Source organism: Heteronotia binoei, chromosome 19, assembly GCF_032191835.1.
Source record: "Heteronotia binoei isolate CCM8104 ecotype False Entrance Well chromosome 19, APGP_CSIRO_Hbin_v1, whole genome shotgun sequence".
Classification (NCBI taxonomy): domain Eukaryota; kingdom Metazoa; phylum Chordata; class Lepidosauria; order Squamata; family Gekkonidae; genus Heteronotia; species Heteronotia binoei.
The window spans coordinates 18,257,516-18,274,890 of NC_083241.1; the positions used below are offsets into that span (position 1 = coordinate 18,257,516).

Genomic DNA, 17,375 nt, shown 5'->3' on the forward strand with positions numbered 1-17,375 from the left:
AAGGTGTTACTTAGGTAGGATTTTCATTTATAAACATTATATCATCTGCAAATGTTCTATATTTATAGGAAAATCCTTTAATTCTCATTCCTTCAATTTCTTCATCATCTTGTATTTGCATCAATAAGATTTCAAGAGTCATTATAAACAACAATGGTGAAAACGGCAACCTTGCCTTGTACCTTTGCTGATTATCATTTCTTCTGTAAGATCTGCATTTATACATAACCTTGCACATTGTTCAGTATAAATTGCTTTTATCATTCTTATAAAATTTTCACCAAACTTTATTTTCTCCATTACTGCAAACATAAAGTCCCAATTCAAATTATCAAAAGCTTTCTCTGCGTCCGCAAAGAATAATGCAACTTTCTTCTCTGGATGTCTTTTATAATATTCTACAATATTTACAACAGTTCTAATATTGTCTCTTATTTGCCTTTTAGGGAGAAAACCCGCTTGGTCTTCCTTTATAAAGTTTATTAGATATTGTTTAAGCCGTTCTGCTAAAATTCTTGTGTACATCTTATAATCATTGTTTAATAATGAGATTGGTCTATAATTCTTTACATTAGTGACATCTCTATCTTCCTTTGGAATCAACAAAATTACTGCTTCCTTCCATGTATTTGGTATTTTCCCATTTATTATCACATTCATTAATTTTTGAAGTTTCGGTATTAATTCTTCTTTAAACGTTTTAAAATTTTTTGCCATAAATCCATCAGGTCCAGGTGCCTTTCCAATTTTCATTGCATTAATTGCTACTTCAATTTCTATTTTTTCAATTAGATCATTCAAAACTTTTTCCATATAATCAGTTAAGGGTGCTATTTTAAACTTCTGCAAATACACTTCCATCTTTCACTTCTTTACTTTAACACCTTTAAATAGTTTAGCAAAATATTTAAAAAATTCTCTCTTTATTCCTTCTTGATCTACCATCTCTCTTCCATCAGCCACAATTTTATGAATAATTTTACTTTCTCTTTTTCTTCAATTGCCAGGCCAAATGTTTTCCAGGTTTATTCGCTCCCTCGAAAGATTTGTTTTAATTTTTTCAAATTCCATTCCAATTCTTTATTTAACAGATATCTCATTTGTGCTTGCAATATTGTAATCTCCCTTATAATTTTCTTTTTTCCTGGCCTTTTCCTTAATTCACCTTTTTTCTTAATTTCATTTTGAATGTCCAACATCTGTTTATCTTTTGCTCTCTTGTCTTTATTATTCAATGTTATTTGTAGTCCTCTCATTACTGCTTTGTAGGCATCCCATACTGTCTGAAATTCTATATCCTCTCCGTCATTTACTTGGAAGTACGCTTTGGTTTCATTTTCTAGAGATGTCACTATTTCTTTATTTTGTAGTAAATCTTCATTTAATCTCCATTTTCTTGACTTTTTTGACAGTTTTGTAATCCACATTATTGGGTTATGATCAGCTCCTATTTTAGGTAATATCTCTATTTGTTATAAGTCCCAGATCTTTAGTACCCCACAACATGTCAATTCTAGAGAAAGAGCTATGTCTAGCTGAAAAGAAGGTATAGTCCCGTACTTCAGGATTAAACTTCCTCCATATATCTTCCAAACTCTCCTGTTTAACCAATTCAAAAAAAGACTTTGGCAATTTCTTCTTTATCATTTTTTTCTTCCCAGATCTATCTATCATATTCTGAATTGTTCCGTTAAAGTCCCCCATCAATAAAATTTGCTCATAGGTCACTTCATCAAGATGTTGTGTAATATTTTTAAAGAAAATGTCTTTAGCACCATTTGGAGCATAAAGTCCCAACAACATTTTTTTGGCATTCAAAGTAATTTCTACCACTATATATCTTCCATCCAGGGGCGTAGCTAGGGCTTTGGGGGCCTGGGGCCCAAGATTTATGTGGGCCCCCCTATGTGTGTGCACGCCGCCAGAAACAGTGAATCCAGTGAATTAGACTGGGACTGCGTTCCTGCTAAAAAAAAAAAAAAGCCCTGTGCTCACGCTCATTTTTAAAAGTACCATTTTGCACATGCTCAGAGGAACCCAGCCCTCCGTCGCGTTAAACAGCCGGAGGATCATATGCTCAGAAGCACTCGCTCTCATTTTTAAAAGGGATTTAGCGCCTCTGAGCATGTGCTGAGCCCCGGCGCCGTAAAGAAAAAGGCGATCCGCGTGCCTCTGCGCTTGTGCAGAGTGTCTCAATCGGCACCTGAAGAAAAAAGCCAAGGACGAGGGAAGCGGCAGCATGGAAGGCCTCCACGCCAGTTTCTCCAGCCCCCGGCGCCGTCTGCTGGGCAGGGCAGGGCGGGCCGGATAGCCGAGCCCGTGGATTGGCACCCCCCCGCCCCCCAGCTGCACCACACCCCTCGCGGGCACGTGGAGAGGGGAGGGGGAGGAGGAGGCAGCGGCCCGCCAGCCCGCGGTTGAGCAAGTGTGCAGCATCCCCGGGCACTTCCGACGGGGCGGGAGAGCTGAGCCAACTGCCTGCCTTTCACTCTCGCCTCCAGTCCTCGCCGGGAAAGCTGCTCCGTCGCGGGAACGCCAGCTGGCCCGCTCTGCCGGAGACAGCCCAGCAGCCTCGACGGCTGGCAGTTGCCCCACCCGGGCCCTCTCCAGCCCAGCCAGCGCGCGTCCTTCCCGGCGCAGCCTTTGTGCAAAGCAGCCCCAGCGCCGTCTTCCAGCCCCCTCGACAGCCATGCGTTTCCTGGCGCTGCTCCTCCTCCTCGTCCGCCTGGCCCGACGGGACCCCCCTTGGCAATGCGGGGGCCCCCCAGAACCCCCAGACCTGGGGTGACGCCCCCCGCCCCCCTCCCTACGCCCCTGCTTCCATCTTTATCTTTAAATACCAATTTCGGGTCTAATTCTTGTTTAATATAAAAGACTACTCCTCTCTTCTGTTCAGCCAATGTAAAAAATTCTAGTCCCAATTGTTTATTCTATAGAAATTTATAATCCTTTTGTCTAATATGCACTTCTTGTAAACATATTATATTACAATTTTGGGTTTTTATCCAATGAAAAGTTGCCTTTCTTTTTTGTGGTGAATTTAGTCCATTTATATTCCAAGATATCAATTTATCATCCATCATGGTGCAAATTCTTTATTTTCGTCATAAAATCTATGCAGTTCTTGTGTATTTGTGATTGTAATCCTTTTCCCTTGAAATTCAAAGCTCAAACCTTCAGGTGTTATCCATCTATACCTCATTCCATTGTCACATAGTTTTTCTGTCAATTTTTTATATGCCTTTCTGTCAGTTAACACTTGTCTTGGCAGTTCTTTCATAATTCTTACTCTACTGCCTCCCACTGCCAATGACTTTTCAAAGTTTTTATTCATAAGAACATAAGAGAAGCCATGTTAGATCAGGCCAATGGCCCATCCAGTCCAACATTCTGTGTCACACAGCGGCCAAATATATATATATATATACACACACACACACTGTAGCTAATAGCCACTGATGGACCTCTGCTCCATATTTTTATCTAACCCCTTCTTGAAGGTGGCTATGCTTGTGGACGCCACCACCTCCTGTGGCAGTGAATTCCACATGTTAATCACCCTTTGGGTGAAGAAGTACTTCCTTTTATCTGTTTTAACTTGTCTGCTCAGCAATTTCATCGAATGCCCACGAGTTCTTGTATTGTGAGAAAGGGAGAAAAGTACTTCTTTCTCTACTTTCTCCATCCCATGCATTATCTTGTAAACTTCTATCATGTCACCCCTCAGTCGACGTTTCTCCAAGCTAAAGAGCCCTAAGCGTTTCAACCTTTCTTCATAGGGAAGGTGTTCCAGCCCTTTAATCATTTTAGTTGCCCTTTTCTGAACTTTCTCCAATGCTATAATATCCTTTTTGAGGTGCGGCGACCAGAACTGCACACAGTACTCCAAATGAGACCGCACCATCGATTTATACAGAGGCATTATGATACTGGCTGATGTTTTCAATTCCGTTCCTAATAATTCCCAGCATGGCGTTGGCCTTTTTTATTGCAAACGCACACTGTCTTGACATTTTCAGTGAATTATCTACCATGACCCCAAGATCTCTCTCTTGGTCTGTCTCTGCCAGTTCACACCCCATCAACTTGTATTTGTAGCTGGGATTCTTGGCCCCAATGTGCATTACTTTGCACTTGGCCACATTGAACCGCATCTGCCACGTTGACGCCCACTCACCCAGCCTCAACAGATCCCTTTGGAGTTCCTCACAATCCTCTCTGGTCTTTCATGATCTTTCCCACCATTTCTTTGGTCATAAATCTTATGACCACATCTCTTAGCAGATTATTCTTTTTTGCATAGGGTGAATTTACTCTATACATATAGTCATACATATTCTATTCCCGTCAGGATCTTCCTCCAAAATTTTTGCAATTATTTTTATTATGTATTCTTTGCGGTCTGATTCTTCATCTTCAGGTACACCTCTCAGACAGATCTGAGTTTCCATCAGTTTGCAGTCATGAATTGTCACTTTTTCTTGTAATTTTAACAAGGTGAAGTCATGTGTTCTCACCCTCTCTTCCACTTGTACTTTCTTTGTTATTACCACAGTGTCACTTCTGAGATTCTCTATTTCTTTTTTAAATTCTTTCTTTGAGTCCTCAATATCCTTTCTTATTTCTTTTTTAGAGGCAGTTATCATTTCTTTCACCCCCTTCATTATCCTAGCTTCCATTGTCTCTAATTGGGCTTGCATTTTCTCTATTGAAGCAGACCTAGCACGAATTTGTTTTGGGTCTGACATGTAAAACAAGATCAAAAATTTTGATCTCACCAAATTAAATTTGAACCATCAGGTTTGATAAAGTGAAGCTTGCCCTTTCCAATGCACCCAATTTCACTGTCCTCTCAGCCTCCCAGGCTCAGATATTAATGTTTAAAGTTTTTATTTCTCCCAAAATGGCGGTCGCAACTTTTGCTTCACTTTTTAAAAATTTCCTTTTTTCCCTTTTACCAGTTCAAATCTTGTTATCTACTATCCAACAGTAGTAATTTTTTAATTGCCAAATCTGTTAACTCCACCAACTCCCAATCACTTTAAAAACGATGTTAAAACTTAGTCCTCCCAACAACAATGGCCACCGATGTTTCTCTCTGGTATTATAATCCTAGAATAGGCTGTTTACTTTGTTGACTTCCTTCTTCTTCCTCCAATACTTCCTGCTTTTCTTGCCTTCAAATCTCGTTTCACTGGTAGAGAAATCTCACGATATCTGACGTATTTCCTGTGTTGACTGTGAACGCTGCAGATCTATGACGATGGGGCTGCCTCCTCAACCACAGATAGCCGAAACAATAAATTCCTTTCTTCTTTTAGCACTGTCTTTTAAGTTTACAAAGTTCAAATTTAGCCCCTTATCGTCTCCTTTCAGGTTTTTAGTATTTCCAACTCCCACCTTTTACTTTTGTTTTGTTTAACTTTAATTAGTCCCGGAGTGAAGAGATAGTAATCAGTACCTTTTTTCCGTAGTTTATCCAAATCAACACCAGTCCTTTGTAGATTAGATATTTAAAATTGTAAAAGAAGGTTTGGATCCTGTCGAGCTTATGTCAAATTAATGACTCTAGAAACTTCTGCAGACGATGAATATGCAACTTAATAATAATAATAAACTTTTATTTATCTCCCGCCCTCCCCGAGGCAGGCTCAGGGCGGCTCACAAGACATGGTATATACCATGATTACAATAAAATACAGTTCATATCATAAAATGCAATTAATAAAAGACAGTTAAAAGACAGTTACATAAATAATTTTAAAAACCACAATAAATTAGATGTGCTATAGTACAGTAATATATATATTAAGATGGCCAGATGTCACTTTCAGGGTTCCACTTTGTAGGCTTGTTGAAAGAGGACTGTTTTACAAGCCCTGCGGAACTGGTTAAAGTCCCGCAGGGCTCGCACTTCCTCCAGTAGCTGATTCCACCAGTGGGGAGCCATTATTGAGAAGGCCTGCTCCCTCGTTGTTTTCAGTTTAGCCTCCCTTGGTCCAGGGATTTTTAAGAGATTTTGGGAACTAGATCTCAGTGCTCCGGAGAGCCCTCTGGAGATCCCTCAAAGCCTCAAAGGAGCCCCCCCCCGGGACTCCCTTTCAGCCAAGGTAAGTCTCCTCAAAGTATCTGTGCATATCTTGGGACAATTCTCTAGCTGAGAAATGTAGGCAGAAGGCATTAGTTTGCCTTTTACTACCCTGAACAGAAGTGCCAGCCTGCCCCCGTTAGGGAAAGCAACTCAGCTCGCCATTTTCCAACCCCGGAAGTCTCCCAGATCACAGTATGTTAACCACTGCTTTAAATGATGTAAGGAGGAAAGGATTGCTCTTGAAAGATAAAGACTTCGTTCAGGAAACAAAAAAAAAGAACTAAAATTCTTCTTTGAACAAAATGTGAATCAAGAACTAACTATACAAATGGTGTAGGACACAAGTAAAGCCTTTTTCAGAGGACTAGATATTAGGTATGCAGCTAAGCGCAAGAAAGAGAGACTAAACCAAATCCAAGATTTAAATCTGAAATTGCGGAAAATGGAAGAACTCAAACAACAGCCCTTTAGAGAAGAACTACAACCCAACATTAAATTCCTGCAGCAACAGCTTAACCTTTTACTAATGGAAGAAGTAGAAAATAAACTAAAATTTGCTAAACAGAATGATTTTGAAAATGCCAACAAACCAGGTAGATGGCTAACATACAAACTGAAAAAGGAACAGGCAAAAAGAACCATCCTAGGCCTTAGAGGAATCGATAACATAGAAAGATTTACAAATAAGGAAATGGCAAAGATAATTGAGGACTACTATAACACTCTTTATAAAGGATCAAAAGTAAACAAAGAAGCGACTGTTCATTATAGCCTTAAACCCTTCACTGAAGAACAACGTAAAATCTTAAATGAGCCTATAGCTATGAAAGAATTGGTCGAAGCTATAGGTTCACAGAAAGATGGCAAGGCACCCGGTCCAGATGGTCTACCAGCAGAATATTATAAAACCTTTGAAGACAATCTAATCCTTCCATATAAACTCCTGCTAGACAAAATAGAGGAGGAAGATGGGATGTCACATGCCTGGAAAGAAGCCACTATTTCGTTGATTCCAAAAGAAGCAAGTGACCTAAAAGAGGTTAAGACCAATCTCTTTGCTAAATGTTGACTACAAGATCTTCACATTTATACTAGCTTAAACGTTTAAAGAAAGTTCTTTTGGAGGTCATTCACAGACCAAGCAGGTTTTCTCCCTAGAAGACATTTGAGTGACAATACGAGAGTAATATGCAATATTTTAGAGTATTATGAAGCCCATTCTGACAAGCAATTGGCACTAATATATCTAGATGCAGAAAAGGCCTTTGACAACCTTAACTGGCAGTTTATGTTACAACAACTGGAATTTATGAACTGTGGAGCAGATTTTCTAAAAAGAATTCATGCTATTTACTCTCATCAAAAAGCAAAAGCGGTAATAAATTGAGACTTAACAGATACTACTGAGATTCAAAAAGGTACAAGACAAGGTTGCCCTTTATCTCCGCTTCTATTTATTCTTACGTTAGAAATATTATATAATCAGCTCAGACAAGATTTAAATATGAAAGGACTTTCTTTCAGAGGAGAACAATTTAAAGTAAGAGCATTTGCTGATTATATGGTTTTTATTTTAGAACAGCCTACCAACTCTGTTAACCATCTAGTTCTAAATCTTAAGCAATTTGGAGAAGTGGCTGGTATGACGATAAATTACCAAAAAACCAAAATAGCAACAAGAGTCTGGATTTACCTATGAGAAGAAAGTAAAATATTTGGGCATTCAACTCACCAATAAAGTACTATATATAAAGAAAACTATGAAAAATTAATAAAAGATATTAAAGACTTGGAAGCATGGAAATATTTTGAGTATTTCTTTAATGGAAAAAACAGCAACAATTAAAATGAACCTATTACCAAGGATACTATTTATTTTTCAAACAATATCTATAATTTTACCTAAGGCATTTTTCCAGGAGTTAAATAAACTACTAGTTTTATTTGGCAGAACAAAAAACAAAGAATAAAGTTGAAGGCATTACAAGATTCTAAAGAAAGGGCTGGACTTGTCCTCCCAGATTGACAACTTTACTACAAAGCTTGTGTTTTAACCTGGGTGAGAGATTGGATACTACTGAGAAATAGGAGATTGATAATACTAGAAGGCTTGCTAAAGGATGATACTTGTACTTGTGGTACCAGATAATGGACACTCAAAAATGCTTTAATACTCATTTAATAAGGTCTCTTAAGCAGGAGGGCTCTTGGCTAAAGCCAGAAATCTACAATAAAGTTCCTAAATGGGTCTCACCAACTGAGGATCTCATTCAGCCTATATTACTGCCGCCACACATGATACTTACCTATGAAGAACTGTGAAAGAACAATGACGAACTGAAATCACAATGCCAATTTTGATTGGTGGACCAGACTTCAGCTAGAATCAAGGTATACTAGAGATAAGGCAACTGGATTTGCTACTCAACAATATGGTTTTGATTAGATTATTTTGGGACCAGATCACCAGTTAATTAAAAAAAAATACTCAATGCTCTCCAAGTGAAACTACAAGATGACAAGGTAAAAAACACTATGGTAAAGTGGGCCCCAGGGCCGGCTAGCCCACTAGGCAAACTAGGCAGTTGCCTAGGGTGCTGGGAGGCTAGGGGCACTGAATTGGGCTCCCCGCTCCAGTGCCCAACACAACTGCCTAGTTTGCCTCCCTCTGCTGCACTCCGCTCGCTCAGCCCACCCCCTCAAAGCTCACCGCAGCTAAAACAGAGCCCTATCAGCTTCTCCCAGCCCGCACCTGTGTGTTTGTTAAAAGACAGATGGAGGAAGCTTCGCTCCCCCCTCACTTCCTATTCTGGAAAGGAGGGGAGAGATATCTCCTCCATCCATCTTATAACAAAATGTGCAGGCGTGGGTTGGGAGAAACCAGTAGGGCTGTTTTAGTCGTGGTGAGCTTGTGGGGGGGAGCAGAATGCAGTGGTGGCAGGGAGGCTAGCGGAGTGCGCCAGCAGGCACCTGCCTAGGGTGCAATTCACCCTAGAGCCGGTGCTGGTGGGCCCAGAACTTGGGCTACAATATTGAAATAGCGGTTTGGGAAACGTTGTGGAAATCACACATAAAGCTTACTAGAGCCATTACTGTTAAAATATTTATAAAATGTTTTATAGATGGTACATAATGCCTGATAAGCTGCCTAAAATGTATACTACTGTCTCCAACAAGTGTTGGAAATTTATTTCACATGTGGGTATGTTTTTTCATATGTGGTGGACTTGTGGAGTGATGAAAAAATATTGGATTATGTTACAAAAGATATTGAAAACCCATGTCCATTTTAAACCAGAACTGTTTTTACTGAACATACTACTGGTTGACTTTTTGAGGCAGAATAAACATTTAATGATACATATTACTACTGCAGCAAGACTTTTAGTAGCATAAACCTGGAAGCACTATGAAACTCCAAAGAAGCAAGACTTGACCAACAAAATATTAGAGATAGCCAAAATAGATGTACTTGCCCTTCGCCTTAAAGATAAGCTATCTAGAGATGAAGAAAATCCTTGGAAACCTTTTATGACTGGCTTAATACATGATCTGTGGCACTTTCTTGTATGCTCCTCAATTTTGATGCTATAAAATCATACTAGCAAATTATTAGTTACAATCTATAGGATAGGTTATAAATTGCCAAAGGTTAACAATATTACTTGTAATCCAGCGATGAAGAATTTTTGTTATCGAAACTATTTTACCTTATCTCCCTTCCTCCTTTTTCTTTCTGTAATTCCCTATCTTGCCCTCTCCAAAAAAAGTCAATAAAAATATATGATACAAAACTAATAAATGATAATAAATGCAAAGATGAATAAAACTAATAAATGATAACAAAGGCAATGACTAAAAAAACTAATAAAATGAAAGACACTCAGGAACTCAGGCATCCTGACAAACTCTATTTGGGAGGAGGAAAATCAGGACAAATAGCAAGGCTTATAACAGCACATATCCTTATAGACAATTTCCAAAGATTCTCCTCTACGGAAGCCCTCTCCTTATGCACAAATCAACATTTTCAGTTTTCAGAAGACAAACTTTTCAGTGGGCAAAACTATTACAACAAATTCCCAAAAGTCCATAGCACACTTACACATCTATAGCGACTGACAGTAATAGTTATAATTTGGTTTCAGCCATTATTGGGAAAAGATACAAAACCTGATTCAACTAGAGATAATCGGTGCTCCAATGCCTTCAGTATTGTTTCTGCCTATTAAAGAAAGAAGATATTTTAATTAATATTATATATTAATTTATTAGGGCCCCAGAGCAGGCACCCATGACTAAATTGTTAGGCTGTATTTCCATCACTATAGCCAGAGTCTTCCTGCCCCCTCAGGACACCACCAATGATCAGAAGACTGTGCTTAACACATATTAGAGGGGCAGAAGATACTTTAACTCAGCATACCATCATTGCCTTTACAGGTTTGACAGGTAAAGTGAGAATCTGACAAAACAGAATTTCTATTGGGAACTATGTTCACACATCACTCTTCAGACAGCACTACCCAGAAAGGCAAGTAAGGACCAAAAATATTTTGTGGCACAAATTCAGTTAGATAAACAATTAGTTTTCTTCAGGCATCACACAGACCTACAGTTTATTCAAACTAATTATGCTTTAAGATTATGGTCTTGCAATCCACTCCACTCTAAAAGGTAAAGGTAGTCCCTGTGTGCAAGCACCAAATCATTACTGACCAATGGGGTGATGTCACATCATGATGTTTTCTTGGCAGACTTTTTCATGGGGTAGTTTGCCATTGCCTTCCCCAGACATCTACACTTTACTCCCAGAAAGCCAGGTACTGATTTTACTGACCTCAGAAGGATGGAAGGCTCCACTCTACTAACTCTCAAAACACAATGAGAAATCATGATCTGAAGTTTATCGGCCACAGCTAGTCTTAACTATGGTTTTTTATGATGTATAAACACAGATTCCCTGTATTCCCCTGGTGTCATCCACAAAACAGTGTGGGCTGAAATACCAGTTGGCTCTCTCTGGTGGTGAAGAGTAAACAGCAACAAAACCAGCATTTGCCATAAAAGCAAACAAGGAATTGAAAGGTAGTCTGAGTGCGGAATCCTGATTTCATCAGCTCTGGGGGCAACTGCAAATTTCTGAGTGTCAACTGAGGCCTAACAAAATGTGTTTTAAGTTTGTTTTCATAGTTATAAGGCATCTGAAGCAAGTTGATCAGAAGTAGTAAGACAAAAATAAACAAAATGATAAAATGATCAGCAGTGTTAACATAAAAAGCCAGAAAATTGCAATAAAGCAAATAAAACCACAACATGTAAACAAATATATTTTAAGATTTGACAAAAACAACCAGAACACAAAGATAGCGGCATCCTAGACATGCAAACTTATTTCTCAACAAAAGAAAGATCTGAAGTTCTTCCACCAGAAGTGAGCAAAACGTGAAATCCATCATCTCCTTACCCTTTCTAGCGATTCTTCCAAAATGGCTTGACTTCCAAGGGTAAGAGGCTCTTTATCTACATCAGCTTTTTGTTCTGCAGCTCCTAGGGTATAACTTGGATGTTTGGCAGTTATTAAGAGCATGACTATTACTTAGTTAAAGCTAGAAGTTTGACAATGCATCAACTGAAGTCACATTACCCAGTAATGACAGTCACATCTGTAGCATCCACTGCAACGAAGTACAGCATCAAGTGACTGAAGTATGCCCACTTCAATAGGTCCTCCCCTGGTATTTTATTGTAAGCCTTGAAGGTCTGAACTATAGGCAGCACCTTCCATTGGCCTGGAAAATCCGTACCTGAGAATTTGCTATTGACATGTACCAGTAGAGAATTCAAAATGGGGGTATAATTAAAACTTTACAAACACCATTTTTTGTTTTACAAACCCTCCTTTTAATTCTTGCATTAATCTGTAAAATCCTAAACAGGGCTTTTTTTGTAGCAGGAACTTCTTTGCATTTTAGGCCACACACCCTGATGTAGCCAATCCTCCAAGGGCTTACAGTAGGCCCTGTAAGCTCTTGGAAGATTGGCTACATCAGGGGTGTATGACCTAATATTCTGCTACAAACCGCCCCCTGAAAGAAGCACCTGCATTTTGAACAATTTGTAATAACAGAATCGCAACTCAACATGATCAAAATATGTTGTTTTACTTCCAGACAGCCTTCAATGCAAAGTAGTAGCACAGCTAATTTTCTAGCTGCAATATTTAAGGGTAAGTTTTATATTTTAATGGTTGCATAGGAAAAACATGGTGACTCCATTGGTTTCAGACAAGGCTTCATACAAGACAAATTATCTGCATTTAACCATACCTACTTTTTTTAAAAAAAAAATCTTCTCTGCTTAGCATCAACGAGTTGCACTACATAGATAATAATGATATAAGTGGCCATAAAACATTCTAACCATAAGAATCTGGGAGCTGAAAGAAGGCTGTGTTCATTGTCAGCTACTTAAATACCAGTGAGACTGAGAGCCAGTTCTGATCCCCCACCACCACCACTCCACATATATCAGAATGAAAATGTGCTTGCGGGAAACCAATACATAAACCTCCCCAAATTCAACTACTGAAATTGAAAGACAGGAACAAAGCAATGTGGCTGCCAGCTGCCTGGAGAGAAAAATATCAAATCCCTTTAACAGAAGTTTAATGGGATATTACCCCCATGTCCTGTAAAGCTTCAGCAGCTCATTTCTAAACAATATAATTTTAAAGGGACAGAACATATTTCTCCAGGCTAGTTGGCAATGCTGGCAAGGAGTATCTCCCATCAAATTCCTTGTACAAGAGGTGCAGCCCCAGAACTTCGGGATTCTTGTCCAAGGATCACAGTATTTAAATTCCTAATCTAATCAGAAAAGAAACAGAAAGTTTACCTAGCAAATTTAAATATTTTTCTTACCTTTCAAGACAGTCAATATTTAAACAATACAAATCTCGTTTATAATCAAGATGCTGTGGGGTGCATCTATAAATACTTCCAAGTGTCATTTTGCATCCAGAACAAAACAAGGTTTCCAGCACACTATAGAAGCAAAATATATATAACAAATTATTTAGAAATACACCACAGTTATGCTAACATGTCACTTATTTGATTATTAAAACATTTATATCCCCACTTTCTGCATGGTTCAAGGTGGCTTACAATAGCTACATATTTTCACTAAAAATCAAAAATAAAATAGTAACCAAATATCTCATGTTATAATTTAAAGCATAGCAATGTCCCACTTTCTGCACAAGTGAGAGAAATGTAATTGAACAATCACAATACAAAAAAGTAGTTTCAATATATAATCTCAATGTACACATATATCACATTGAAATAACATTCCGTCCATGAGCCAACACACAGTAGCCTAGAAATCAATGGTTTTGGTAAGTTTAAATGGTTTTTAGCACGTTTATTGTGTATAAAGAGCCCCGTGGCACAGAGTGTTAAAGCTGCAGTACTGCAGTCCTAAGCTCTGCTCACAACCTGAGTTCAATCCCCGGTGGAAACTGGGTTTTAAGGTAGCCCGGCTCAAGGTTGACTCAGCCTTCCATCCTTCCTAGGTCGGTAAAATTAGTACCCAGCTTGCTGGGGGGGAAGCGTAGATGACTGGGGAAAGCAATGGCAAACCACCCCGTAAAAAAGTCTGCCGTGAGAACATTGTGAAAGCAACGTCACCACAGAGTTGGAAATGACTGGTGCTTGCACAGGGGACCTTTCTTTTTCCTTCCTTATTGTGCATATTTTTAAAGCTGTTAGCCTCCTGGGTAGTCCTGATAAGAGCAGATAGGCTCTCAATAAATTAAAATTTTAATTTGGTAAATTAACTAAAAAGTGACTTTCTACTCCTAATTTCTCACCACTGCAAATCAATACTCCCTCTAAGCTGTGAAGTCTTATGAGCAAAAATTCTACTTCATGAGTTAATGGAATTAAAGTTGTGAGCTACTGCATAAATTAATTTGTTCTGGGGCCATTTCTCCTGAGTTGAAGGCTAAAAAACTGAGCTAGCTCACACTAACTCAGCTTAGAGGGAACACTGCTGCAGGCCCAATGGTCTCTGGAATTCTCCATTTTGTCCTCCCAAAAACAAACTCGAGGTAGGTTAGGCTGAGAGTGTGTGACTGGCCTAAGTCATCCAGCCAGCTTTTAGGGCAAGAATGGAAATTCAAATCTGAGTCTCCCAGATCTTAGTCTAGCCACACCACCACTCAGTTGGCAATATGAATCCAAACATGATCTTTACTAGCTCACAAAGATTTTTAAAAATCAAAAGGGTAAAAAAGGATGTGCTAGCTATAAGGCAGATCTAACATTCCCTTTGGAGCTGAACAATGCTTACCAGCCACGCTCTTCTGGCCAACTTGAAAGCTTTTGCTCCTTGTCCACTATGACAGTAGGAGAAACACCTGTAACAGGGAAAAGATACAAATAAAAAACACAGTATCCTTCAAAATAAAATGTGTTCATATAATTTAACACTCCCCCCAGTGCCATTTTCACTGAAATGATATTGCCTTCTGGCCCAAGGTAGGTTTCCATTACAAGTGGGTCATGCTATAGCGATCTAGTCAAATAACTGATAAGCACAATTAGAAACAACAGCAGTCAGGAAGAGGCTTGGACTGAAACTGTCTTCATGCTCAGCATTCCTAACAGAAGCAGATGGCGTGCTTGTGTCACTTCTTAAAGGAGCCAAGATATGCTTTTCATTAAGTCTTACTAATATGACACGAGTTGAGTGGAGAGACCCAATCTAGAAATGGCCCTCCCAAAACTAACTACTTTTCTACTTTTTAAGGGGGGGGGGGGAAGGAGAATTAGAAAGCTAGATGGGAACTGCTGACACAATCACAAACCCACACAACAAAGAAGCACAAGTGTAAGGAAGAAGGTACAGAGTCATACCACCCATAAGTGTTTACAGATACGAAGGCCTGTGGGGGAAAACTGTCACCTCCCCTTTTATTTTGCCTCTTTCTTGGGGGTGGTCAGAGAAACCTCTGGCAGGAATCCAGTGTGGTAGAACATTTAGCATTTGGCTGCAACCAGGGAAGACCACTCTCTGCTATGAAGCTCACTAGATAACTGGGGGCCAGTCAATATACTGCACCTTACCTCACCCAACAAGATTGTTTTATTTATTTATTTACTTACTACATTTGAACCCCACCTTTCTCCCCAACAGGGACCCAAAGCAGCTTACAACATTCTTGGTGTAGTGGTTAAGAGTGGTAGATGCTAATCTGGAGAACTGGGTTTGATTCCCCACTTCTTCACATAAAACCAGCTGGGTGACCCTGTGAGTCACAGTTCTCTCAGAGTTCTCTTAGCCTACCTCGCAGGGTGTCTGTTGTTGGGAGAGGAAGGGAAGGTGATTGTAAAAGCTACTCTGAGACTCTTTCAGTTAATGAAGGGCAGGGTATTTATTTTTATTTTGTAGATTTCTATTCTGCCCTCCCCGCAGATGGGCTCAGGCAGATCACAATCATGACAGAACAACAACAATCCAATAATTAATTATTACAGCAATATTATGTATAACGAGATCCAGGGCTTTTTCGGTGGCAGCACCAGAACTTTGGAACACACTCCCAGAAGCTATAAGGGCCCTGCGGGATTTGTCTGCGTTCCGCAGGGCCTGTAAGACCGAATTGTTCAAACAGGCTTTTGCGGTTTGATTGAAAAAAGGCTGCCACCGGACATCCTACAGAATGCTGGCGATCTTGGTCGAGAAGTCAATACCGCCTATACTGGACTGAAATAGCGCCATAGAATGGTTTTAAAGTTAATAGATGTAAATTATGGTTTTATATGTTTTATTGGATTGATTGTTTTTATAATGTTGTGAGCTGCCCTGAGTCCACTTGCGGAGAGGGCGGGATATAAATGGGAATAAATTAATTAATTAATTAAAAATTAAAATATACATTTTAATACACAGATGGCACTATCATATTACAGTATTGCAAGGCTATAGTGCTCATACTGCTTGGCCAACAAGATTCTACAGTCTGCAGTATGGGCCACCTACTGATGAAATTCAAACCCAGACACTAGCCCTTCTTAACCATTACACTACACTGAGTGACTCCCGTTGGTTTTGAGAATAAAACGGGCAGAGGGAAGCACGCATCATAAAAAGGGTCCAGGAAATAGGTGTGAAGAACCTCAGCTTGAGACTCTGGAGAGCCACTGCCAGTCTGAGTAAACAATGCTGACTTTGATGGACCGGGGGTCTAATTCAGAATAAGGCAGTTTCTTATGTTCATCAACCAGAGCTCCTTGGATAACAAAATCAGACACACATCACGTTGAGGCAATATGCAGTCATGCCACTCATAAGCACGCAAATGCACAAACATGAAAACCTTGGAAACCTTCAGAAAAACTGATTCCCCTCCCTCCATTCTATTCACAAATATACAAAATATATAACCGATCATGAATTGCCCTTCTACTCATGTAAAGTTAAGTTATATGTGTTCCCTTGAGAGAGTCTCTCCTCATTTGCAAAGGCCCTTTGTTCAGGGCTTATCTTCCCCGCGGCCCCCCCCCCCCCGTCCCGTCCAGGCGCGCTCACTCCTGAGGAGGAGACATCTGGTGTTTTCGTCGTTGGCCTCCCAGTCGAGCGTATCTCCCACTGCCCGCTTGCAGCCAGCGCACAAGAACACCATGGGCTGTTGCTCTTCCTGGGTCACCGTCTCCATTGTGTTTTCTCGGCCTTCCCTAGCCTGAGGCAGCATCCCTGAGGACAAGGAGGCCTCTTCTACGGAGTGCGGCGGTAGCAACGTCGCCATCGCTGTTCAAAAATACCCGCCCTTTCGTCTCCCGGGCGCTAAAAACGGAACTGAGGAAAGGACGCACCGAAAACTCTATCATCCTTGTGCGCATGCGCCAGAGCAACTGCTCTTTCAGGGGTGGCCAACGGTAGCTCGCTAGATTTTTTTCCCCTACAACTCCCATCAGCCCCAGCCAGCATGGCCAATGGCTGGGGCTGATGGGAGTTGTAGGCAAAAACACTTGGAGAGCTACCGTTGGCCACCCCTGTGCTATTTAATATAGCAGGTTCCCGCACGCAAGCTGAGGATTTTTTTTAAACGACATAGAGAAGTCATGGCCTAGAGCGGCCAAAAAAGGTTGCTTTTAATTTTTACCCGTAGGTGGCCAACGGTAGCTCTCCAGAAGTTTTTTGCCTACAACTCCCATCAGCCCTAGCCATTGGCCATGCCGGCTGGAGCTGATGGAGTTGTAGGCAAAAAACTTCT

At 40.1% G+C, this 17,375-nt stretch overlaps 1 protein-coding gene across 1 annotated transcript; it reads right to left on the bottom strand.

Annotated features, from left to right (window-relative positions):
- Positions 1–9,374: 9,374 nt before the first annotated feature.
- Positions 9,375–17,015, bottom strand: LOC132587834 (protein Mis18-alpha-like). Its single transcript, XM_060260220.1, has 5 exons — positions 16,691–17,015; positions 14,450–14,516; positions 13,015–13,137; positions 11,559–11,652; positions 9,375–10,316 (listed from the first exon to the last, which is right to left on the bottom strand). The coding sequence occupies exons 1-5, from the start codon at positions 16,905–16,907 to the stop codon at positions 10,236–10,238; spliced, it is 582 nt and encodes a 193-aa protein (XP_060116203.1). The 5' UTR covers positions 16,908–17,015; the 3' UTR covers positions 9,375–10,235.
- Positions 17,016–17,375: the final 360 nt, after the last annotated feature.

Excerpts from the sequence above, each read along its gene's own strand:
- LOC132587834 (XM_060260220.1), bottom strand. The coding sequence starts at position 16,907 with ATGGCGACGTTGCTACCGCCGCACTCCGTAGAAGAGGCCTCCTTGTCC. Across the intron at positions 14,517-16,690 it reads CAGATGTCTCCTCCTCAGGA|GTGTTTCTCCTACTGTCATA; the intron begins GTGAGCGCGCCT and ends TCCCTGTTACAG. Across the intron at positions 10,317-11,558 it reads TGGAAGAATCGCTAGAAAGG|GCAGAAACAATACTGAAGGC; the intron begins GTAAGGAGATGA and ends TTTCTTTAATAG.